The 25,880-nt window shown below is 47.1% G+C and overlaps 1 protein-coding gene across 1 annotated transcript; it reads right to left on the bottom strand.

Annotated features, from left to right (window-relative positions):
* On the bottom strand, nucleotides 1-25,679 carry grk1a (G protein-coupled receptor kinase 1 a). The gene is made up of 7 exons (XM_067992262.1): nucleotides 24,978-25,679; nucleotides 13,244-13,371; nucleotides 7,456-7,613; nucleotides 6,284-6,367; nucleotides 4,755-4,879; nucleotides 3,599-3,800; nucleotides 1-296 (listed from the first exon to the last, which is right to left on the bottom strand). Exons 1-7 carry the CDS (start codon nucleotides 25,677-25,679, stop codon nucleotides 1-3), a joined length of 1,695 nt encoding a protein of 564 aa, XP_067848363.1.
* Between the last annotated feature and the right edge of the window lie 201 nt (nucleotides 25,680-25,880).

Below are 25,880 nucleotides of genomic sequence, written 5' to 3' on the forward strand. Positions count from 1 at the left end.
TTAAGCAATGGAACATACTCCTGATTTGGAGGGAGGGACCGCCAGAATTGATTCTCCCCTTAAATCATTTGGTAATGCGCCATCGGCCCCCCACACATTGAGCTCGTCAAAGACACCGGTCTCGATCATCTCTTCTTGCCATGGGATAGAGATGTTTCCAGTTGCAAATTGCTCAAAAAAATTCTTGTCTGAATCTTCAAAGGTCACGCCTTTCACAGTTGAGAAGGCGCCTACATCTTGAATGTCTTTTGCATACACTGTTTTAGAGTCAGGAGTAAAAGGAGGTGGAAGTATACCTAGAAGGGACCAGACGCAAAGTCAACAGAGATCAACATTAATACATCCCATCACTTTCTATTAGGACCACCCTACGCTTCCTTTTGAAGGGACAGTACTTAGACTGCCACTCCTGTGCAGTTCCAGGGGATGCTGCACTTTTACAATTGCCGTCTAACGGATCAGATGCTCAACTCGTGGCCCCACTAAAGATTCCATGGCACGACTGGAGGAAGAGCGGCTTCTCCTGGTGTCCTGGCCCAACACTCGTCCTTCAACCAAAACAAACAATTTAACTAGCCAGTGGAAGTTGTGCAAAAAATTGACTGCTGAGTTTGCCTACATAATAACAGTGACTGCTTCAAAAGTAATTTGTGCAAGTTGCTTTGAGACATTTCTCAGAGATGCTATATAAATGTAAGGCTTTTTTTTTTGCTTTTATCCTTTCCAAATTAATATATTATAAAAAATCTTGTATAGGGCAAACACTTCCTATCTGCAAACCTTATTTTCTGCTGTCATGAAATTTGGACATTTTTTCTGTCAACATTTCCCATTCAATTTTTGCTATGTCAACGGTCACAATGTAGTTATAAGTCCTGGCACAAGGTGACTCTGGAGTGAGTTTCTGATGTCTCCCAAAGCAGTCACCATCTTGTAAATTAAAACACTTTCATCAACTGATGGAGGCAATGGCGCAGACAATGGACTTGTAATAATAAAATAGATACATTGACTTCTACTAACTCATTAAATTGCTCTTTTTGCTTATTTTAAAATTTGAGTAGGGTGCCTTAAACTCCCACTACACCCAGTCTGTTAATGCCACTGCTGTGTGGGGAAACTGCCTCTGAGATACACCATCTTCTCTACTGGTACTGGGTACAGGATTCTAGTTACCAGCAATCAGTGAGCGGGTCAAACAAATATCCTCTAGCCCCTCTGAGACACTGCCCTGGCAACTTTGCAATCCGTGGACATTGACCTCTCCAAACAGTCCCCCAAGACCTGCAGTCCTTCATTCAGTGCCTCCCCGTTGAGTTGAGTGACTCCGCTGGGTCCCTCAGGAAGCAGGGGAAGGTTTTGCAGATGCTCCTGCTCCTGCAGCTGCTGCTTTTTCCAGGCTGCCCTGCAATGAGTTGAACCCTCTGGGAGTTTGGCGCACAGCAAGGCAGTGGATTCCAGTTGGCTTGAAAAGCTTCAGATTTAGAGCTGTCCAGGGCTCCGCCAGTGGCTGAGAGATAAATTAACCCCTCCTTCGCCATGCAGACGAGAAAAATTCAAGGCTCAAGCCCCAGCCTGTGCTGAGTGGGCTGACCTGATAAGTGGGACTGCTACAAATGGGCACAGGTCCCTTTCTTGGGTCCTAACACCCCAGCTGCCAGTACACACACGTGCGGTTGTTCAATAAGGGCAAGACTGTCCACCAAAGCCTGCTGACACTCACTGCCAAGACTAACACATGGACAATGCCCGCATCTGCTAAGACCCAGAAAGTGACCACTACCCAGAAAATCCTGCGTCCGGTTTTCATCCCCTCCACCCAGCAACTCCCCATTGCAAACAACCTCCTCCATTGCATAGAACCCTCTTTGCTGAAAAGAAACCCTACATTGTAAACACTCCATTGTTAAAAAAAACCCTCCACTGCAAACAAACCCTTCATTGCTTCATTCTGTTCAGCCATTATGACCAACACCAGCTTTTATCTCCACTGGTTCTGTCAGATCCTCCATTCTCTTAGATTCCATTAAGCCCTCTGGTCCTGTTGGGGTTCTGTATGTAATCCTGTCCTGTGATATCTCTTCAATCCCTCTTACGTCCTGTCCTGCTCCTTGGACGTTCGCCTGGTACTTTCCAAAGTTATGGAAACTCCTATTAATCCTCAAACTTCTGGCCTAGCCCATAACTACAAGTATGGTTTTTGGTTGTTCCGCTCTTGATCTTGTTGCCTAAGTTAGGCACTTTTGGAACTCTGCTCTTCAAAACATTTTTTGGATCATCTTTCCATTGCCTTGGACATTTCCAAAGCCTTTGACAGGGTCTGTGTATCACATGGCTTCATAATAAAATTATAGCTTCCTTCAAAATCGCTCTATCTGTCCTGTAGTTGCTGGGTCATCCGCTGACAGTTTCTCCATTACGTCAGGGATTCTCCAGGGCACTGTCCTCTCTCCCATCCTGTTCCTTCTTACCAATGGTCTCCTGCACTCCTTGTCCAACTCGCTCTGTTCTTTTATTGATGATTCTGCTCTATTTTCATCAATTCCTTCAGGTCCCACACCATCAGTGCACACAATCTCCATTCATTCACAGGGAAATGGGGGACCTACTCCGTGCCTTTTACTGGACCACATTTTCTTCATAACACTCATGAATCTAACCAACATCTCCAGCCTATTGCCTTTGATGGTTCCACCCTTAGTCCTTGTTCCTCAATCAACATGCTTGGTCTCAGTGTCTTCTCTAACTATGAACAGGGCTCCCAAGCCTCCTCCATCACTAAAGCCACTTTCAAGAAGCTCATTTTTTTTCTCATGTCAAATATTTCTTTCCCCTCCAGACGCCTCTCTCACTCCTGGAAAGAATAGTCATTTAGCAGCTGGTTCCTCTCTCACTATCTCCTAACCTCTCCCTCTCCCTGACATAACCTTGCTCCCACTACTTTATCTGTACTAATATGGTTGGTGCACTTTTGAACTTCTCTTTTATTTCCTCAGCAATAAATACCGGCTCTTCCTCCTCCTTATAGCCTCAGTGTGCCGAACCCAAGGCCTGGAATTTACTCGAAGTTGGTTCCACCCCACTGCCGTAACTTCACCGTAAGTACGGCAGACTTCCGACGCAGCTGTGGAGTCTGAGTGGGAGCAGCTGCAAGAAGTTCGGGGTCCAAAACTCGTCCCACTGCTTCTTACATCGAGCCGTCCTCGCCCAGAACCTCCAAACCCTCCCTCGGTCCTTCCTTTAAAACCAATCTTGGTGTTACCTCATTCCTGATCTACCCTGTCATCTTTTTAGCTCTGTTCTCCCTTGGCGCTGTCCTGCACTGTGGGCCTCCACTCCTCGTAAGAAAACACTAATCTGCCCCTTGGTGCATTTCGCCTCAGTTAATCCAAACAAGGAGTCGCGATGATCTCGGAGCAGAATTTGAAACATTCCGCCATTTACAGGATAGATACTCTCCCAAGGATACCTTGGACAGAACATCATTTTGAAATATTATTCGAGGAAGTTAGACTTATTATTATCAGGATCTTACAAAAATGTAATCCAGTCCCTCGTACATTTCGCAAATTTAAAAAAGTGCATTTTTAAACTTTACCAGCTTCAAGTTTTCTCCAGTTAATGTTCTTGAAAAAGAGATGGGCCTTTAATTCATCACAGCCTTCATCCCTGAATCCAAGGCGTTTGTTTGGATCTTTCTCCAGCAAAGCATCGCAAAACAACTTGCTCGGCTCGCTAAACTTTTCACTGTATGTCACTGGGTCGTCCAGAATTCGCCTCTTCACCTCGCTGTGTTCAACCTGGTAGCAAACAGCATGCAGATGCTTAGAAAGCCGAGATAATATCATAGTATGTTACAGCACAGGAGGAGGCCATTCAGCCCATCGCGCCTGTGTCGGCTCTTTGAAAGAGCTATCCAATTAGTCCCACTCCCCTGCTCTTTCCCCATAGTCCTGCAAATTTTTCCTTGTCAGGTATATATCCGATTCCCTCTTTGAAGGTAAATCAGGCTGGTTTGTGGGCCGAGAAATTGCAGATAGTCAACTGCGCAGGCATTGACAGTTGAAAGCGTCGATGTGAGGGGAGAAGCTAATTAAAGTCGGGCACTGTGGGCACTTAGCAATCGAGTGGGTCTCCCTCGCACATCAGAGTGGATCTTCCATACCAAGGTCCTGGCATGGACCGACACCCACTGGGAATATACATCGGGTGGGTGCGTGTGCCAGCTCATCGCTTCCTGATATGTCCTCCCAGCGGGGGAGGCTCCTCACTGGGAGCTCGCTATCAGAAAACCTACTCAATTGAATAGATTCTGAATTCAGCCGTTAGCCATTATTTATTGTGTGGTATAAATGTACGATTAAAGTAGAGTTTCTGCATTCATTGTTACTGGAGTTTGGCAGGTCTATATTAATTACGAGGAGTGTGTTTTAACACTTCCTGTGTCTTTTCAGTGCATTACTGAGGGAGTGCTGCACTGTCAGAGGTGCCATCTTTTGGATGAGACATTAAACTAAGGCCCCATCTGCCCCCTTAGGTGGACGTAAAAGATCCCACGGCACTATTTCTAAGAAGAGCAGGGGAGTTCACAGACTTTATTTATATTGTATCACTGGGCCCAGGGGCTAGCTGTTTAAAACTGGCCCGTTGACCAATAGTTTAAAATCTAGGCTTTTGTTTCTTGCTGATTGTGTTTCTCGTTAACTACAGATTACAACAGATTTACTAAAGAATAACTTAAAATGGCTCCTCACATGCTCCCCTCTGCATCGGAATGGGCCCCTGGCTGCAATCATCTCATACAGTGTGACTCCCAGCGTGAAATAGTCCACTGAATAATCATATTCCTCACCGAGAAGCAACTCTGGGGCCATGAAACCTGAAATTGAAACAAGTTAGATCATAATCTACAAAATCAAAACACTGGAGGTACTGATAATCTGAAACAAAAACAGAAGACGCTGGAGACACACAGACACACACACACGGACTGACACACACAGACACACACACACACGGACTGACACACACAGACACACACACACACACAGACTGACACACACAGACACACACACACGGACTGACACACACACGGACTGACACACACACACAGACTGACACACACACACGGACTGACACACACAGACACACACACAGACTGACACACACAGACTGACACACACAGACTGACACACACGCAGACACAGACACACACACACAGACTGACACACACACACAGACTGACACACACACGGACTGACACACACAGACACACACACAGACTGACACACACAGACTGACACACACAGACTGACACACACGCAGACACAGACACACACACACTCACAGATAGACAGACACACGTACATACAGACACATAGACACACGCAGACAAACATGCCTCCTGCCCCTCTTCCTCTTCCTCCCCCCCTCCTCCTCCTCTTCCCTTCCGCTCCCCTCCTCTCCTCCTCCCCCTTCCCCACCACCACATCCCCTTTCTGAACTCCTCCTCTCCTCCCCTTCCTCCAACTCCCCTCCTCTTTCTCCATCTCCCCTCCCCCTCCTCCTACGCCCCTCCCCTCCTCCTCCTCTCGCTCCTCATCCCCCTCCTCCCATCCTCACCTCCCCTCCTCCTTCCCCACCTCCACCTCTTCATCCCCTCCCTCTCCCCTCCTCCACTCCTCCTCCCCTTCCTTCTCCTCCTCCCCCCTTCTTACCCTCCCCTTCCTCCAACTCCTCCCCCTTCTCCACCATCTCCTCCCCTCCTCCTCCTATCACTCCTCATTTCCCCTCCTCCTCCTCCTCCCAACCCCTCCTCCCCATCCCTCCCTCCTCCTCCTCCTTCCCTTCCTCTCCATCCTCCCCCTTCCCTTCCTCTCCATCCTCCCCCTCCCATCCTCTCCTCTTGCTCCCCACCCCTCCTCCTCCCATCCCCCTCCCCACCCTCTCCTCCCCTCCCCCCTCCCATCCCTCTCCCCACCCCACCCCTCCTCCTCCTCTTCCCCTCCCCCTCCCCTCCTCCTCCTCCCCTTCCTCTCCATCCTCCTCCTTCCATCCCCTCCCCCTCCCCTCCTCCTCCTCCCCTTCCTCTCCATCCTCCTCCTTCCATCCCCTCCTCCTGCTCCCCTCCTCCCCATTAAAATTGCAAACAGGAGTTGGAGCTCAGTGGAAGTCCGATCTCATTGATGAGAATGTGCCCCCAACCTCAGTCCACAATGCATGATGAAGCCGATTATTTATCGCTCGTGCTTTTGTTGAACTGCAGAGGATTTATGGGATGTACCTGGAGTTCCAGCGTAGCCCGAGGTCTTATTTTGATCACGTTTCAGTTCTACAGCAAGTCCAAGATCAGAGATTCGAACATGGCCTGAAACACAATCGGTTACAATAAACTTCAGTTATGTGGAGAGATTAGAGAAGCTGGGATTGTTTTCCTTAGAGCAGAGAAGGTTAAGGGGAGATTTAATAGAGGTGTTCAAAATCATGAATGGTTTTGATAGAGTAAATAAGGAGAAACTGTTTCCAGTGGCAGAAGGGTCGGTAACCAGAGGACACAGATTTAAGGTGATTGGCAAAAGAACCAGAGGCGATATGAGGAGAAATGTGTTTACACAGCGAGTTGTTATGACCTGGAATGTTCTGCCTGAAAGGGTGGTGGAAGCAGATTCAATAGTAACTTTCAAAAGGGAATTGGATAAATACTTGAAAAGGGAAAATTTACAGTGCTATGGGGAAAGGGCAGGGAGTGGGACTAATTGGATAGCACTTTCAAAGAGCTGACAGGCACGATGGGCTGAATGGCCTCCTTCCGTGCTGTAACATACTGTGGTTCTATGATTCTATAACCCCAGATATGCAAATCACAGAGAATCGAGACTTGTGACTTATTCTGCAAGTCTATGAAAAAATGGAAGAATTGAGCTCAGATTTAACATGCAAGTAAAGAGCTTTAGTGTATTCTCCTCCTCCCATCCCCTCCTCATCCCCCTCCCCTTCTCCCATCCCCCCTTTCCCCCCCTCCCACGCCCCTCCGCCTCCTCCCCAGCCTTCCCTCCTCGCCTCCCTCCTTCCCTTCCTCCCTCTCTCCTTCCCCTTCTCCCTCTCTCTCTCCTTCCCCTTCTCCCTCTCTCTTTCCCCTTCTCCCCCTCTCCTCCCGACCATCTCCCCTCCCCTTAATGTATACCGTAACTCAATATACTCAATAACTATCATTCCTTCCAGCTCCTCTTTCAGCCACAAGTTGTTCTGCGGGGGTTAAAATTCCCCCTTGTGCCCAGCCAGTGAATCCCCACCCACATCACTCACAGTGACTGTCCAAACTACAGCTCCAGGAGTCAAAGTTCGATCACACTCTCAACTAGGAATGGGATCCGACAAGGGGTGAGACCAATCAAAGAAGTGATGCAGCAACTTGTCCCAAGACTGTCCCCTGATTCACAACAACCCCCAACTCACCATCGTTATCAAGGAGGACATTTTCTGGTTTCAGATCGCGGTAGATGATCCTGGATTGGTGAAGATGCTCCATGCCACACACGATTTGAGCTGAGTAGAAACATGCTCTCCCCTCATCAAAACCAGGATTATTCTCATCAACGTTGTAAATGTGATATCTGGGGAGAGAAATGGACACCAAACTCACTGCAGCGATTAGTTTAACATCACAACGTTCAAAAGTAACAAAAATTCAAAAGGATATAGAGGCACTGGGGAAGGTGCAAAAAAGATTTGCTAGAATGATACCACAACTGAGAGGTTGTAACTATCGGGAAAGATTGAACAGACTGGGCCTCCTTTCTCTAGAAAAGAGAAGACTGAGGGGTGACCTGATAGAGGTCCTTAAAATTATGAAAGGGTTTGATAGGGTAAATGTAGAAAAGATGTTTCCGCTTGTGGGGGAGACCAGAACTAGGGGCCATAAATATAAAATAGTGACTAATAAATCCAATAGGGAATTCAGGAGAAACTTCTTTACCCAGAGAGTGGTAAGGATGTGGAACTTGCTACCAAAAGGAGTAGTTGAGGTGAATAGCATAGATACATTTAAAGGGGAGCTGGATAAGCACATGGGAGAGAAAGGAATAGAGGGATATGTTGTTAGGGTGAGATGAAATAAGGTGGGAGGATGCTCGAGTGGAGCATAAACACCAGCATAGACCAGTTGGGCCGAATGGCCTGTTTCTGTGCTGTACATTCTATAATTCTATGTAACTCAATGAGTGAAATATTTGGAGATGTCTTGATGTCACAGGGCTCTCAATAAATTGAATTCTTCTCATGAGTTGCACAAATTAGCCCCGCTTTTTCCCATAAACCTATAAATGATTGATCAAGTCCTGCCCACAAATCTTACTCTCTGTGGTCACGATTTTTGTTCATGTTTTTCTGCCAATGACTCCCATTCTGATTCCTGCATCGATAGTCCGGATGATGTACGGCCAATGGGTTGGAGATTGGCGTGGGGGCCTCCCCCCCTGTTGGAGCGCCGCGCTGAGGGGAGGAGCCTGCACCTGATGCTGGAACATTCAGCTTAGGCCGGTGTGTAAAGCGGGCGATATTTGGATCGGCCACCCATAATACACCCAATAATTGAAGTCAACGGGAATGAAAATGGGCCGGGTGTATAACGGGAGGCCCGGCTGATATCGTCCATTTTACACCCGCCAAAGTTCTGTCCTTCTCTTCTTTCACCAGACCCCAGGGCCACTGGAACCTGCTCCACTTTGCCTGTTTCTCATGCTTCCTCTTCCAGTTACCAATCCCCCCTTTAACTATTCTCACCCTCTCTGTGGGTGAGATACAACCTGGGCAGGAGTACAGTGTTACTGAATTGGCCCCCTGTTAAACACCCCGCCCGATTTACCTTTCCTTGGATTTGCTATCGCTCGTTAAACATCCCGCCCAAGTTAAATTTCACCCCCTCTGTGACTTTTATTTTCTTTGATTTCTCTCATTGTGCCTCTTTTGTTTCCTGCACTTATCACTTCTGCCCTTTCACCATCTCCTGTTCTCCAGGTCATTCTCTGTCTTTTCCTGTATGTTGGACAAATGTAAGGAGTCTTACAACACCAGGTTATAGTCCAACAGTTTTGTTTGAAATCACAAGCTTTTGGAGGCTTCCTCCTTCGTCAGGAAGCCTCCAAAAGCTTGTGATTTTCAACTAAAACTGTTGGACTATAACCTGGTGTTGTAAGACTCCTTACATTTGTACACCCCAGTCCATCACCGGCATCTCCACATCATGGCCTGTATGTTGGGTCATTGTGTGCTTTCCCCTGCCAGTTTCCCCTGTTCGTTTCCTTTTTAAATGTTGTTCATCTCTAATCTCTTCCAGTTCTGAGAAAGTTACATAGAATTACATAGAATTTACAGCACAGAAACAGGCCATTTGGCTCACCTGGTCTATGCCGGTGTTTATGCTCCACACGAGCCTCTTCCCTCCCGACTTCATCTAACCCCATCAACATACCCTTCTATTCCTTTCTCCCTCATGTACTTATCTAGCTTCTCCTTAAATGCATCTATGCTATTTGCCTCCTTGTGGGAGTGAGTTCCACATCCTCACCACTCTCTGAAAAAAGAAGTTTCTCCTGAATTCACTATTGGATTTATTAGTGACTATCTTATATTTATGACCTCTAGTTTTGGACTCCCCCACAAGTGAAAATATCTTCTCTACGTCTACCCTAGCGAACCCCTTCATAATTTTGAAGACCTTTATCAGGTCTTCAGCCTTCCCTTTTCCAGAGAAAAGAGCCCCAGCCTGTTCAGTCTTTCCTGATAGGTATATCCTCTCAGTTCTGGTATCATTCTTGTAAATCTCTTCTGCACCTCCTCCAGTGCCTCTATATCCTTTTTATAATATGGAGACCAGAACTGTGCACACTACACTAAGTGTGGTCTAACCAAGGTTAGACCACACTTAGACCAAGGCACCATGGAATCCAGGGTGCCTTGGCACTTTGGATACAAAACTGGCTTAGTGGCAGAAGGCAGAGGGTGATGGTCGAAGGTTGTTTTTGTGACTGGAAGCCTGTGGCCAGTGGGGTACCACAGGGATCGGTGCTGGGTCCCTTGCTGTTTGTGGTCTACATTAGTGACTTGGATATGAATGTAAAAGGTATGATCAGTAAGTTCGCTGATGATACAAAGATTGGTAGGGTGGTAAATAGTGAGGAGGATAGCCTCAGTCTGCAGGACGATATAGATGGGTTGGTCAGATGGGCGGAACAGTGGCAAATGGAATTTAACCCGGAAAAGTGCGAGGTGATGCACTTTGGAGGGACTAACAAGGCAAGGGAATACACAATGAATGGGAGGACCCTAGGCAAGACAGAGGGTCAGAGGGATCTTGGTGTGCAAGTTCACAGATCCCTGAAGGCGGCGGAACAGGTAGATAAGGTGGTAAAGAAGGCATATGGGATACTTGCCTTTATTAGCCGAGGCATAGAATATAAGAGCAAGGAGGTTATGATGGAGCTGTATAAAACACTGGTTAGGCCACAGCTGGAGTACTGTGTGCAGTTCTGGTCGCCACACTACAGGAAGGATGTGATCGCTTTGGAGAGGGTGCAGAGGAGATTCACCAGGATGTTACCAGGGCTGGAGCGCTTCAGCTATGAAGAGAGACTGGGAAGATTGGGTTTGTTTTCCTTGGAGCAGAGGAGGCTGAGGGGGGACATGATTGAGGTGTACAAAATTATGAGGGGCACAGATAGGATGGATACTAAGGAGCTTTTTCCCTTCGTTGAGGGTTCTATAACAAGGGGACATAGATTCAAGGTAAAAGGCGGGAGGTTTAGAGGGGATTTGAGAAAGAACTTTTTCACCCAGAGGGTGGTTGGAGTCTGGAACTCACTGCCTGAAAGGGTTGTGGAGGCAGGAACCCTCACAACATTCAAGAAGCATTTGACTCTATGGATGAGCACTTGAAATGCCATAGCATACAAGGCTACGGACCAAATGCTGGAATATGGGATTAGAGTAGACAGGGCTGATGGCCGGCGCGGACACGATGGGCCGAAGGGCCTCTATCCGTGCTGTATGACTCTATGACTCTAAGTTTAGCATAACTTCTCTGCTTTTGAATTCGATCCCTCTAGAAATGAATCCCAATGCTTTGTTTGCATTTTTATGGCCTTATTAACCTGTGTCACTACTTTTAGTGATTTGTGAATCTGTACCCCTCGATCCCTTTGCTACTGTACCCCATTTAGACTTTTATTTTCCAAGGAGTATGTGGCCTCCTTATTCCTCCTACCAAAATGCATCACCTCACATTTATCTAAAATTCATTTGCTGTTTACATGCCCATTCTGCAAGTTTATTAATGTCTTCCTGTATTTTGTCGCAGTCCTCCTCGGTATTAACTGCACCTCCACAATTTGATGTTGTCCGCAAATTTTGAAATTGTACTTCCGATTCCCCAGTCCAAACCATTTATGTAAATGGTGAACAACAGTGGTCCCAGCACCAATCCCTGTGGAACTCCACTTCCTACCTTTTCCCAGACTGAGTAACTACCTTTAACCCCTACTCTCTGTTTACTGTTTTGTAGCCAGCTTACTATTCATTCTGCTACTTGTCCCCTGACTCCACATGCTCTGATCTTAGTCATGAGTCTACTATGCGGTACCTTATCGAAGGCCTTTTGAAAATCCAAATAAATTATATCTACTACATTCCCCTTGTTTACCCTTTCTGTTACTTCTTCAAAGAATTCAATAAGGTTGATCAAGCATGACCTTCTCTTCTGAAATCCGTGCTGTCTATTCTTTATTATATTTTCGGTTTCTGGATGTTTTTCGATTACATCTTTGAGTAAGGATTCCATTATCTTTCCTACCACCGATGTTAAGCTAATTGGTCTATAGTTCCCTGGACTGGTTCTATCTCCCTTTTTAAATATAGGAATCACATTACCTGTCCACCAGTCCTCTGGCACTGTTCCCTTTTCTAATGAATTTATATATATATATATGCAATCCAACCAGGAGTTTTATTCTCTCTTAGTTTGATTAGTTTATCAATTATCTCTCCCCTTTCTATTTTAAATGTCTTGATATCTTTTTTTGATCTCTTCTTCTAATGTCCTGCCCACCTTGTTAGTCTCCCTGGTAAATATGGAGGCAAAGTAATTATTAAATATTTCTGCCATTTCACTGTCATTACCTGTGAGTTTATCTTGTGCATCCCTTAGTGGCCCTATCCCTATCCTTAGTCTGACTTTTATTATTTATGTGTCTGTAGAATATTTTACTATTTCCTTTTATATTCCTTGATAATGTAATCTTGTAGTTCCTCTTTGCTTTCCTAATTCTTTTTTTGATTTCTTTCCTAACTTCTTTGTATTCCCTTTTATCATCCTCTCTTTTATTGTCTGTGTACTCAGAGTATGCCTTTTTCTTTAGTTTCATTGTTATTCTTATTTCTTTATTCATCCATGGTGTGTCATTATTGGCTCGTTTGTTCTTGTTTTTTAGTGGAATATATTTCTCCTGAACTCCATTGATCACCATTTTAAAATATTTCCCACTGCTGTACTATCTCTTTGACTGTTAACATTTCTATCCAAGTTATATTGCCTAGTTCCCCGTAGTGACCCGTAATCATGGTTTCCGCTGAACCCCTGGCTGAAATTCTGGTGATGGAGCAGCAGCAACTCCGTAGAAACTCCCAGTGATTACATTGATCACCTAACCATGGACAACACCACAGACAAGTTACTAGTATTCCTTTTGGATGAGACGTTAAACCGAGGTCCCCTCATCTGCTCAGGCGGAGAGAAACCATCCCACAGCGGGTTTTTTAAAGAGGAACGACGAGTTCTCCCGGTGTCCTGGCCAACATTCATCCCTCAACCAACGCCATCAAACAGATCATAAGGCCATTCATCTCGTTGGCTGTTTGTGGGACCTCGTTGTGTGCTGATTTAGCTGCCGTGTTTGTCTACAGAACATTCAGTGGTTGTGGGATGTCCCGAGGAAGTGAAATTTCTTTCCTCCCTCTTCCTGTGTAAATATTTTCAATGTGAACTAAGTGTTTTCTTCAGTTTCCCAGCCACGGGAAGGGCTGAACCTTGTTTGGAAACTCAGTGGGGGAGGGTATTGAGTTTGGGTCGGAAAACCAGCGAAAACAGCTGATGTGGTGACTGGAGAAATGAGTGGCCCGATTTTACGCAATGAAAACTCAATGTTTTTGTGAAAACTTTTAGAGAACTATTTAATGAGCAGCCACTGTTTACCTCAAATCTCCTCCATTCATGATGGTCATCACCAGGCACAGCTCCTCCTTGGTTTGAAAGGCGTAAGCTAAAGAGACAATGAATTGACTGTGAACCCGTGAGAGGATTCTCTTCTCTACCAAAGCACCCTGGAAAATGAAGACCAGCCTGATTAGCTCATGGGTTTTATTCACAACACTCGCCAGGAAATTAGTCAGAGATATACAAAGCCTTCCTGCTCTCTGCCCTAAATCTCTTACATTTTACCTTCTAGCTGTGTCCACCTGTTCTCGATTCTCTCGAATCAGCCCGGTATCTATCAAATCAGCCTGGTATCTATCAAATCAGCCCAGTATCTATCAAATCAGCCCGGTATCTATCAAATCAGCCCGGTATCTATCAAATCAGCCCAGTATCTATCAAATCAGCCCGGTATCTATCAAATCAGCCCGGTATCTATCAAATCAGCCCAGTATCTATCAAATCAGCCCAGTATCTATCAAATCAGCCCAGTATCTATCAAATCAGCCCAGTATCTATCAACAGGTATCTATCAAATCTGTCTGGTGCCTTCATAATTTTAAATACCTTTTATACACTGACTGTGCTTTTCAATTGAGGCGGGGTTAAGAAATATTACTAGTCTGCCCTATAAAGCCCCAAATTAAAACTGGGATTGTTTACAAAAGGGTCGAACAGGTTCAGAGCCGGAATACAGAAATATTATGTTGATCCTGTGGGAAAAGTCACCATTTTTTCACTCTGCTGTCACTTCTAAAGAAAGAATATAATATAGAGCCAGAGAGCAGGGGTGGGGATGGGGCATAAATGGAGTGAAGGAGGTGGACCCTAGTAAATGAGCAGACCCGAAGCTCCTGGTACAGTGTCACTCCGTACACGGGCACAGGTGGGGCGCCTGGTACAGTGTCACTCCGTACACGGGCACAGGCGGGGCGCCTGGTACGGTGTCACTCCGTACACGGGCACAGGCGGGGCACCTGGTACAATGTCACTCCGTACACGGGCACAGGTGGGGCACCTGGTACAGTGTCACTCCGTACACGGGCACAGGTGGGGCACCTGGTACAGTGTCACTCCGTACACTGGCACAGGCGGGGCGCCTGGTACAGTGTCACTCCGTACACGGGCACAGGCGGGGCACCTGGTGCAATGTCACTCTGTACACGGGCACAGGCGGGGCGCCTGGTACAGTGTCACTCCGTACACGGGCACAGGCGGGGCACCTGGTGCAATGTCACTCCGTACACGGGCACAGGCGGGGCGCCTGGTACAATGTCACTCCGTACACGGGCACAGGTGGGGCGCCTGGTACAGTGTCACTCTGTACACGGGCACAGGCGGGGCGCCTGGTACAGTGTCACTCTGTACACGGGCACAGGCGGGGCGCCTGGTACAGTGTCACTCCGTACACGGGCACAGGCGGGGCGCCTGGTACAGTGTCACTCTGTACACGGGCACAGACGGTGCGCCTGGTACAGTGTCACTCCGTACACGGGCACAGGCGGGGCGCCTGGTACAGTGTCACTCCGTACACGGGCACAGGTGGGGCGCCTGGTACAGTGTCACTCCGTACACGGGCACAGGCGGGGCGCCTGGTACAATGTCACTCCGTACATGGGCACAGGCGGGGCGCCTGGTACAGTGTCACTCTGTACACGGGCACAGGCGGGGCGCCTGGTACAGTGTCACTCTGTACACGGGCACAGGCGGGGCGCCTGGTACAGTGTCACTCTGTACACGGGCACAGGCGGGGCACCTGGTACAGTGTCACTCTGTACATGGGCACAGGCGGGGCACCTGGTACAATGTCACTCCGTACACGGGCACAGGCGGGGCACCTGGTACAGTGTCACTCCGTACACGGGCACAGGCGGGGCACCTGGTACAGTGTCACTCCGTACACGGGCACAGGCGGGGCACCTGGTACAGTGTCACTCCGTACACGGGCACAGGCGGGGCACCTGGTACAGTGTCACTCCGTACACGGGCACAGGCGGGGCACCTGGTACAGTGTCACTCCGTACACGGGCACAGGCGGGGCACCTGGTACAGTGTCACTCCGTACACGGGCACAGGCGGGGCGCCTGGTACAGTGTCACTCCGTACACGGGCACAGGCGGGGCGCCTGGTACAGTGTCACTCCGTACACGGGCACAGGCGGGGCGCCTGGTACAGTGTCACTCCGTACACGGGCACAGGCGGGGCGCCTGGTACAATGTCACTCCGTACACGGGCACAGGCGGGGCGCCTGGTACAGTGTCACTCCGTACACGGGCACAGGCGGGGCGCCTGGTACAGTGTCACTCCGTACACGGGCACAGGCAGGGCGCCTGGTACAATGTCACTCTGTACACGGGCACAGGCGGGACACCTGGTACAGTGTCACTCCGTACATGGGCACAGGCGGGGCGCCTGGTACAGTGTCACTCCGTACACGGGCACAGGCGGGGCGCCTGGTACAGTGTCACTCCGTACACGGGCACAGGCGGGGCGCCTGGTACAGTGTCACTCCGTACACGGGCACAGGCGGGGCGCCTGGTACAATGTCACTCTGTACACGGGCACAGGTGGAGCACCTGGTACAGTGTCACTCCGTACACGGGCACAGGCGGGGCGCCTGGTACAGTGTCACTCCGTACACGGGCACAGGCGGGGCGCCTGGTACAGTGTCACTCCGTACACGGGCACAGGTGGAGCACCTGGTACAGTGTCACTCCGTACACGGGCACAGGTGGAGCGCCTGGTACAGTGTCACTCCGTACACGGGCACAGGCGGGGCGCCTGGTACAGTGTCACTCCGTACACGGGCACAGGTGGAGCACCTGGTACAGTGTCACTCCGTACACGGGCACAGGTGGAGCACCTGGTACAGTGTCACTCTGTACACGGGCACAGGTGGAGCACCTGGTACAATGTCACTCCGTACACGGGCACAGGTGGAGCACCTGGTACAGTGTCACTCCGTACACGGGCACAGGCGGGGCGCCTGGTACAGTGTCACTCTGTACACGGGCACAGGTGGAGCACCTGGTACAGTGTCACTCCGTACACGGGCACAGGCGGGGCACCTGGTACAGTGTCACTCCGTACACGGGCACAGGTGGAGCACCTGGTACAGTGTCACTCCGTACACAGGCACAGGTGGAGCACCTGGTACAGTGTCACTCCGTACACGGGCACAGGTGGAGCACCTGGTGCAATGTCACTCTGTACATGGGCACAGGCGGGGCACCTGGTACAGTGTCACTCTGTACACGGGCACAGGTGGGGCACCTGGTACAGTGTCACTCCGTACACGGGCACAGGCGGGGCACCTGGTACAGTGTCACTCCGTACACGGGCACAGGCGGGGCACCTGGTACAGTGTCACTCCGTACACGGGCACAGGTGGGGCACCTGGTACAGTGTCACTCCGTACACGGGCACAGGCGGGGCACCTGGTACAGTGTCGGGCTGTGTGTAGGGACTGTAATGTGTGGGAGTTTGTGGACAGCGAGACTGTCCCGATTGCCACATCTGCAGTAAATGTCTCTGCCTTGAGGCACTCTGGCTAAGAGTCGTGAGCTGGGGTGCGAGTTAGAGACACTCCGACAAATAAGTGAGAGGGAGGAATCTTTGGACAGTTTTCATCAGAGTACAGTCACACCTCAGAGGAAAGCACAGGTACAGGAAGGGGAGAGTGTGACTGTTAGTCAGCAGGATAAGGGGAACCTAGGGGAGATAGAGAAGGAGGTCCCGCAGGCATTCGACCTGTCCAACAGGTACAATGTGCTTGCTACCATGCGGATAAGGATGAAGGTGCAAGGAGGATGCGCAGAATGCTAACCATGGCACCGTGGAGAATGAGACAATCCAAGGAGGTTGGTGGGGAGGGGGGAGGAGGATGAGAATAGAAAGGTTGTAATGGGATTCGATAATCGTGGGATAGATAGTGTCCTCTGCAGTCACCACCGAGAGACAAGGAAGGTGTGCTGCCTACCTGGTGCATGGGTAAAGGACATCTCGGAAAAACTAGAGAGGAACTTGGAAAGGGAGGGGGAGGATCCAGTTGTCGTGGTTCATGTCGGTACCAATGACATAAGGGAGAACAAGGAGGAGGTCCTGATAAGGAAATATCAGAAGTTAGGAACTAAATTAAAAAGCAGGACCTCATGGCTGGTAATCTCAGGATTACTACTCGAGCCACGTGCTTATTGGGATAGGGATAGGCAGATCAGGAAGGTGAATGCCTGGCTGAAAGACTGGTGTGGGAAGGAGGGGTTCCATTTCATGGGATTGGCACCAGTACTGGGACAGGAAGGAGCTGTTCCACTAGGTCGGGCTCCACCTGAACCGGAATGGGGCCAGAGTCCGAGCGGAGAGGATAAGCAGGACAATGGAAAAGGCTTTAATCTAGCAAGACGGGGGGACAGATCTGGTAGCAATAACAAAAGCCTAAAGATAAAAAAAACAGGGGGATGAATGTAAAGGTCAGACCAGGGTAAGGAATAAAGATAACATAAACGGTCAAGGAACAAATGCAGTTATAAAACACAAGTATAAGAGGACTTAAAAATAAAGTAAAAGGAACAACTATAAAAGGTGAATTAAACTGCCAGTACAGCAATGTCCAAAATTAAAATGGGGAAACTGGAGGCAATAATCTGTAGCGAGGAACTAGATGTACTAGGAATAACTGAAACATGGCTACATAAAGAACAGGACTGGCAACTAAATATTGTGGGTTATAACATAATCCAAAAGGAAAAGGAAGAAAGAAGGGGGATGGAGTAGCTGGACTAATTAGAGATAATGGCAGTAGAAAAAAGGGGCATAACTTACAGAAGGATAGAAACAGGATCCGTTTGGATTGAAATAAAAGCTAACTTGATTGAGTTTTTGATGAGGTAGCAGAGAGGGTCGATGAGGGCAATGTGGTTGATGTGTATATGGACTTTCAAAAAGTCTTTGTTAAAGTACCACATGTACTTTAACAAAGTACATGGCATGTCAGCAAAATTGAAGCCCGTGGAATAGAAGGCGCAGTGGCAGCATGGATAGGAAATTGGCTAAGTGACAGGAAACAGAGTAGTGGTGAACGGTTGTTTTTTGGACTGGAGGAAGGTGTACAGTGGTGTTCCCCAGTGGTTGGTACTAGGACCATTGCTTTCTTTGATGTATATTAATGTCATGGACTTGAGTGTACAGGGCACAATTTCAAAATTTGCAGATGACACAAAACTTGGAAGTGTAGTAAACAGTGACAAGGATAGAAATAGACTTCCAGAGGACATAGACAGGCTGGTGGAATGGGCGGACACATGCCAGATGAAATTTAATGCAGAGAAATGCAAAGTGATACATTTTGGCAGGAAGAATGAGGAGAGGCAATATAAACTAAATGGCACAATTCTAAAAGGGAGTGCAGGAATAGAGGGTCCTGGGGGCATATGTACACAAATCTTTGAAGGTGGCAGGAGAGGTTGAGAAAATGGTTTAACAAGCATATGGGATCCTAGGCTTTATAAATAGAGGCATAGAGTACAAAAGCAACTGAAGTATTGTGTCCAATTCTGGGCATTGCACTTTGGGAAGGATGTGAAGGCCTTAGAGAGGGTGCAGAAAAGATTTACTAGGATGGTTCCAGGGATGAGGGACTTCAGTTACGTGGATAGACTGGAGAAGCTGGGGTTGTTCTCCTTAGAGCAGAGAAGGTTAAGAGGAGATTTAATAGAAGCTTTCAAAATCATGAAGGGTTTAGATAAAGAAAATTAAGAGAAACTGTTCCCATTGGTGGAAAGGTGGAGAGGACACAGATTTAAGGTGATTGGCAAAAGAACCAAAGGCGACATGAGGAAAAACTTTTTTACGCAGTAAGTAGTTATGATCGGGAATGCGCTGCCTGAAAGGGTGGTAGAAGCAGATTCAATGGTGGCTTTCAAAAATGAATTGGATAAACACTTGAAGGGAAAAAAATTTGCAAGGATACGGGGACTAACTGCATTGCTCTTACAAAGAGTCGGCACGGGCTCGATGGGCCGAATGGCCTCCTTCTGTGCTGTAACCATCCTATGACTGTATAATTCTGTAAGAAGGGATCGATCATGTTAATAGGGGTATACTACTGACCACCTAATAGTGGACAGGAGGTGGAGGAAGAAATAAGTAAGCATATATGTGAAATGAGTAAAGGACATAGAATAATAATCATGGGAGATTTTAACTGCCCCCAAATAAACTGGCAAGAAGAGGCAGGTAAAGTAGTGCAGGGAATGGAGTTTTTACAATGTGTGCAGGACTCCTTTCTTACCCAGTACATAAAAGCCCAACAATAGAGAAAGCACTGCTGAAAATGAACCAGAACAGATAAGAGAATTAGGGGAACATATAGACAATAGCGATCACAACATAATAAGATTTAAGATAAAGATTGAGAAGGACATAAGTAAGACAAAGACCAAAGTAATAAATTGGTAAAAAGCTGATTTTCAGGGGATGAGAATGGAACTTAGCAAAATAAACTGGAAAAATTTGCTGAACAGCAGTGGGAAACATTTAATAGAGTCCAGGAGAAATATATCCCACTAAACGCAAGAACAAACTAACCAGTAATGACACACCACGGATGAATAAAGAAGTAAGGGCAAAATTGAAGCTAAAGAAAAAGGAATAACTAAGAACATTGACAATAAAGGAGAAAATGACAAAAGTGAATATGAAAAGGTTAGGAAAGAAGTCAAAAAAACAATTAGGAAAGCAAAAAGAAACTACAAAATTAAATTATCAAGGAATATAAAAAGAAATAATAAAATATTCTACATACATAAATAAAAAAAGAAAAATCAGGATAGGGATAGGGATGCATATGATAAACTCACAGATAATGACAGCGAAATGGCAGAAATATTAAATAATTATTTTGCCTCCATATTTACCAGGGAGACTAACACGGTGGGCATGACATTAGAAGAAGAGATCAAAAAAAGACATTTAAGATAGAAAAGGGGGAGATAATTGATAAACTAATCAAATTTAGAGAGGATAAAATCCCTGGTCCGGATGGAATGCATCCGTGCACATTACAAGCTAGGGAAGAGAAAGCAGAGGGACTATTATAAATATATAAAAAATTATTAGAAAAGGAAATGTGCCAGAGGACTGGCAGACAGGTAATGTTATTCCTATATTTAAAAAGGGAGATAGAACAAGTCCAGGGAACTATAGACCAGTTAGCTTAACATTGGTCTATAAGATAATAGAATCTTTACTCAAAGATGTAATAGAAAAACATCAAGAAATGAAAATATAATAAAGAATAGTCAACACGGATTTCAAAAGGGAAGGTCATGCTTGGCCAACCTTATTGAATTCTTTGAAGAAGTAACAGAAAGGGTAGATAAGAGTAATGTAGTAGATGTAATATATTTGGATTTTCAAAAGGCCTTTGATAAGGTAGTGCATAGTAGACTCATGACTAAGGTCAGAGCATGTGGAGTCAGGAGACAAGTAGCAGAATGGATAGTAAGCTGGCTACAAAACAGCAAACAGAGAGTAGGGGTTAAAGGTAGTTACTGAGACTCACAAATGGTGGGAAGTGGTGTTCCACAAGGATTGGTGCTGGGACCACTGTTCACTATTTACACAAATGATTTGGACTTGAGAATTGAAAGTACAATTTCAAAATTTGCAGACGACATCAAATTGTGGGGGTGTAGTTAATACTGAGGAGGACTGCGACAAAATACAGGAAGACATTAATAAACTTGCAGAATGGGCATGTAATTGGCAAATGAATTTCAATAGATATAAGCGTGAGGTGGTACGTCTTGGTAGGAACAATTAAGAGGCCACAAACTACTTGGAAAATAAGAGTCTAAATGGGGTCGAGGAGCAGAGGGATCTGGGGGTACAGATACACAAATCACTAAAAGTAGCAACGCAGGTTAATAAGGCCATAAAAAAAGCAAACAAAGTAGTGGGGTTCATTTCTAGGCGGATAGAATTGAAAAGCAGGGAAGGTATGCTAAACCTTTATAAAACCTTGGTTTGACCACACTTGGAGCATTGTGCACAGTTCTGGTCTCCATATTATAAAAAGGATATGGAGGCATTGGAGAAGGTGCAAAAAGGATTTACTATGATGATCCCAGAACTGAGAGGTTATACCTATCAGGAAAGATTGAACAGGCTGGGGCTCTTTTCTCTAGAAAAGAGAAGACTGAGGGGTGACTTGATAGAGGTCTTTAAGATTATGAAAGGGTTTATAGGGTAGATGTGGAGAAGATGTTTCTACTTGTGGGGGAGACCAGAACTAGGGGCCACAAAAATAAGATAGTCACTAATAAATCCAATTTCGAATTCAGGAGAAACTTCTTTACCCAGAGAGTGATTAGAATGTGGAACTCGCTATCACAAGGAGTAGTTGAGGCGACTAGCAAAGATGCATTTATGGGGAAGCTCGATAAACACATGAGGGAGAAAGGAGTGGAAGGATATGGTGATGGGGTGAGATGAAGTAGAGTGGGAGGAGGCGCGTGTGGAGCATAAACACCGGCACAGATCTGTTGGGCCGAATGGCCTGTTCCTGTGCTGTACATTCTATGTAATTCTATGTAAAACATGGGCACAGGAGGAGCTCCTGGTACAACATCACTCCGTACACGGGCACAGGAGGAGCTCCTGGTACAACATCACTCCCGTACACAGGCACAGGAGGAGCTCCTGGTACAACATCACTCCGTACATGGGCACAGGAGGAGCTCCTGGTACAACATCACTCCGTACACGGGCACAGGAGGAGCTCCTGGTACAACATCACTCCGTACATGGGCACAGGAGGAGCTCCTGGTACAACATCACTCCCGTACACGGGCACAGGAGGAGCTCCTGGTACAACATCACTCCGTACATGGGCACAGGAGGAGCTCCTGGTACAACATCACTCCCGTACACGGGCACAGGAGGAGCTCCTGGTACAACATCACTCCCGTACACGGGCACAGGAGGAGCTCCTGGTACAACATCACTCCGTACACGGGCACAGGAGGAGTATCTGTTACAAAACTGTTGAGGCTCTGTAGCTGTGATTCACAGAGCAGGACACACAGAGAGAGTCAGACAGACAGAGGGAGACAAAGAGGCAAAGAGAGACACAGAGCAAGAGAGAGACAGAGAGAGGGAGGCAGAGAGGGACAGAAAGAGACAGAGAGAGAGGGACAGAGAGACAGGTAGAGAGAGACAGAGACACACAATAGAGAGAGTGACAGAGAGAGAGAGAGTGAGAGAGATAGCAAGAGAGAGAGATGGAGAGAGACAGAATGTGAGAGAGACAGAAAAAGAGAGAGCATGTGTGAGAGAATGTGAGAGAGACACAGCGAGATAAACAGAGAGAGATACAGAGAGAGAGGCAATGAGACAGATAGAGATAAGAACAGAGACAGACAGAGACACACAAAGATAGAGACAGAGAGATAGACAGAGGGGGAGAGTCAGAGACAGAGAGAGTGAGACAGATAGAGAGTGAGACAGATAGAGAGAGAGAGAGACTGAGAGAGAGACTGAGAGAGACAGGGAGAGTGTGAGAGAGAAAGAGAGAGGGAGTGTGAGAGAGTGTGAGAATCAGACAAAGGGAGACACAGAGAGAGACAGGGAGAGTGTGAGAGAGACAGAGTGTGTGAGAGAGAGAGAAGGAAGAGCAGCATTCCACACACCTTACACAACCGATTTTCAACACTGGGGCCTAATTGGTTGGTGCTGGCATAAAACGGGCGCCAACGGGACCAAAATGGCAGGTGGCATGCACACGCACATTCCGCCTCCGGAAGCAGCTATGTTGGGCCCTGCAGATGGAGGACAGAATTCCCGGGAAAGGAGCACTAGATGCACTGAGTGATTTGACACTGACTATTCCAGTTGATTTAGGTTCAATAGAAAGAAAGACTTGCATTTCTACAGCACCTTTTATGACCCAAATCATCCCAAAGCGCTTTGCAGCCAATGAAGTGTGGTCACTGTTGTAATGTAGGAAATGCAGCAGCCAATTTGCACACAGCAAGCTCCCACAAACAGTAATGAGATAATGACCAGATAATCTGTTTTAGTGATATTGATTGAGGGATAAATATTGTCCAGGACACCGGGGAGATCTCCCCTGCTTTTCTTCGAAATAGTGCCATGGGATCTTTTACCTCCACCTGAGAGGGTAGACGGGGCCTCGGTTTAACTTCTCATCCGAAAGACGGCACCTCTGACAGTGCAGCACTCCCTCAGTACTGCCCTGGAGCGTCAGCCTGAATTATGTGCTCAAGTCCCTGGAGTGGGGCTTGAACCCATGACCTTCTGACTCAGAGGCGAGAGGGTCACCCACTGAGCCACAGCTGACAATAAATGGACGTTATATGATGTGTAACGATGTAGGGATCAACTAAACCTGCAAAGGTACTCACAACACTCACATTCAAACCCCGCGATGACATTAAAGCAGATATCCACATGCTGGGGTCGCTGCTGACTTATTGGGGCAACTGACAGCAACTTCTACATCCCACTCCTCACACAACTCCAACTGAAAGGGCCTTTCATGTAAAGAATCCTTAACATCCCAAGGGCTGACTGCCTTTGCCTGGCATTAATGGGGCGTTAACGGCCTCACTATGGGGTCAGTCACCTTCCCACCCCATTAACACCGGCGATGATGCAATTAGGACCCTGATTGCCATTCTATGTCAGAACTGGTTGGAGCCTGTGACCAGCTCCACAGGTTATGGACCCCAACAGGCCCGGCAAATCTCAGAGCTGGAGTGACCCTCTGGGGCCCACAAAAATAATTTGTGCAACTGCCCACTCCCCGGCCATGTAACTTATTGTGCTGCCTGCTCCCCTGGCCCGATCTCGAGGCCTCGAGCTGTGTCAGGACATCTGTTTGATGCCCTGGAGCTTGTCAGGATCGTGAGGTGGGGGGCCTCTTCACCGCTAGAATGGGTGGCCGACCAAAGTCAGAATAGACCCCCAAGTGTCACCAGGAAGGGTTTTGCTCAGTGAATTCTGACTGGTTCCTGCAACAATTCCTCAATATGGTGATGATCATCTCTGAGATAGTGAATGGTTTCAGAGGGGAGGTTTCCACTGGGATTCAGCATTGCTCGGGCAGAGCCCGTTACAGAAGGAAGGGAACATAGGAACGGGAGGAGGCCATTCAGCCCCTCGAGCCTGTTCCACCATTCAATTAGATTACGGCTGGTCTGTACCTCAACTCCATCTACCCGTCTTGGTTCTATAACCCTTACTATCTATCGACCCTAGGGAAAGTCAGGCTGGTTCTGTCTCCCAATGATATTATCTGTATTTTTCAAAATTATTTTTGTTTTACCATTTTTGCGACATTGTTTTCATTGGTCGTCTATTTTGCAACATTCATTTGGGTTAAGTGTCATTCTAGCAATTATGTATGATGATGGAAATTATCATTTGTACTTTCATTGATCAATTTATCAATAATCTTCATAATGAATTGTATTTTAAAGGGTCGATTGCTCTAAATACTTCACAGTGATCAGAATCTGGCAGGTGTTGTTAAGGCCAATTAATCTGTTCCTAGGTCAGGTTCACCAGGAAGGTTATTGAGATGATCCCTTTAGCTGGTTATAGCCTCCCTTTATCCAATTACTCTAACCCACATCTTGTGGAGGATCTAAATTTGCGTAGTTTCATTCCTCTTATCACAATAAGGCTCTAAATTCAAACTATTCAATCTTACTTTATTTCCTTTTCTTTTCTTCAGTCTTTTCTTATTCAGCTTTTTGCAGGCGTATAACTTCCCAGTTGCCTTCATCTGACAAGCAGACACCTCCCCGAATCCTCCTTTACCCAAGACCCTAAAGTCCAGAAACCAGTCCTCTCCAATGGGTTGAGCCTCCAGCCATTTCCACTGCAAGAACCTCATGAGATACATGCTCTCTTTATAACTCTCAAAGGGACTGCCCTTTAAGAACTTCATGGTGGCTTCTTTGCACTCTCTGAATAGATCATCCCTGACATTCACACAGTCTTCCTTCACCCTCAAGATACTCTTCTCTTCCAAATAACTACAGAAAAGCTCAGCCCCTGACTCCAAGAACTTGCTGATAGCACTTTGTGCTTTCCGAGCCCGGTCTTCGTCTTCTGCTGTGTCGTACTCTTCAATGTAATTCCAGAGCTGGTAGGCCGGTTTATACTCATTGACCGTATCTAAGTATTGTTGGAACAGCCTCTTCCCAATGGGCTGTTTGACACAGATGCTTTCAAACTCCAGTTCAATCTGGTCCTTAAGACTTTCACTCTGTGTGATGTGAGGGAGTTTGAGTTTGGCTCGGTATTTTTTATCTCTGGTCATCTGGACATTGCAGCCTGCATCAAAACTGCCCCGGGCAGAAATATAGGCGGAGTTGGCCACCACTGTCTCCAGACACCCTAAATCCATCCTGATGTCTTTTGTTTTTAATTCACTTCAGCCAAAGCAAGAACATGAGAGAGACGACACTCAAACTGTCATTAAAGCACAGAGCAGGAAAACTCCTGTGATTTCAAAGCTCCCAGAAACTCAATACAGTCTGCTAAACATCCGATCAAATTCAAGTAACTGAGGGCATATGATGAACGCCCGAGGTGCTGACATGACTGT

This window comes from Heptranchias perlo, chromosome 11, assembly GCF_035084215.1.
Source record: "Heptranchias perlo isolate sHepPer1 chromosome 11, sHepPer1.hap1, whole genome shotgun sequence".
NCBI classification, from domain to species: Eukaryota; Metazoa; Chordata; class Chondrichthyes; order Hexanchiformes; family Hexanchidae; genus Heptranchias; species Heptranchias perlo.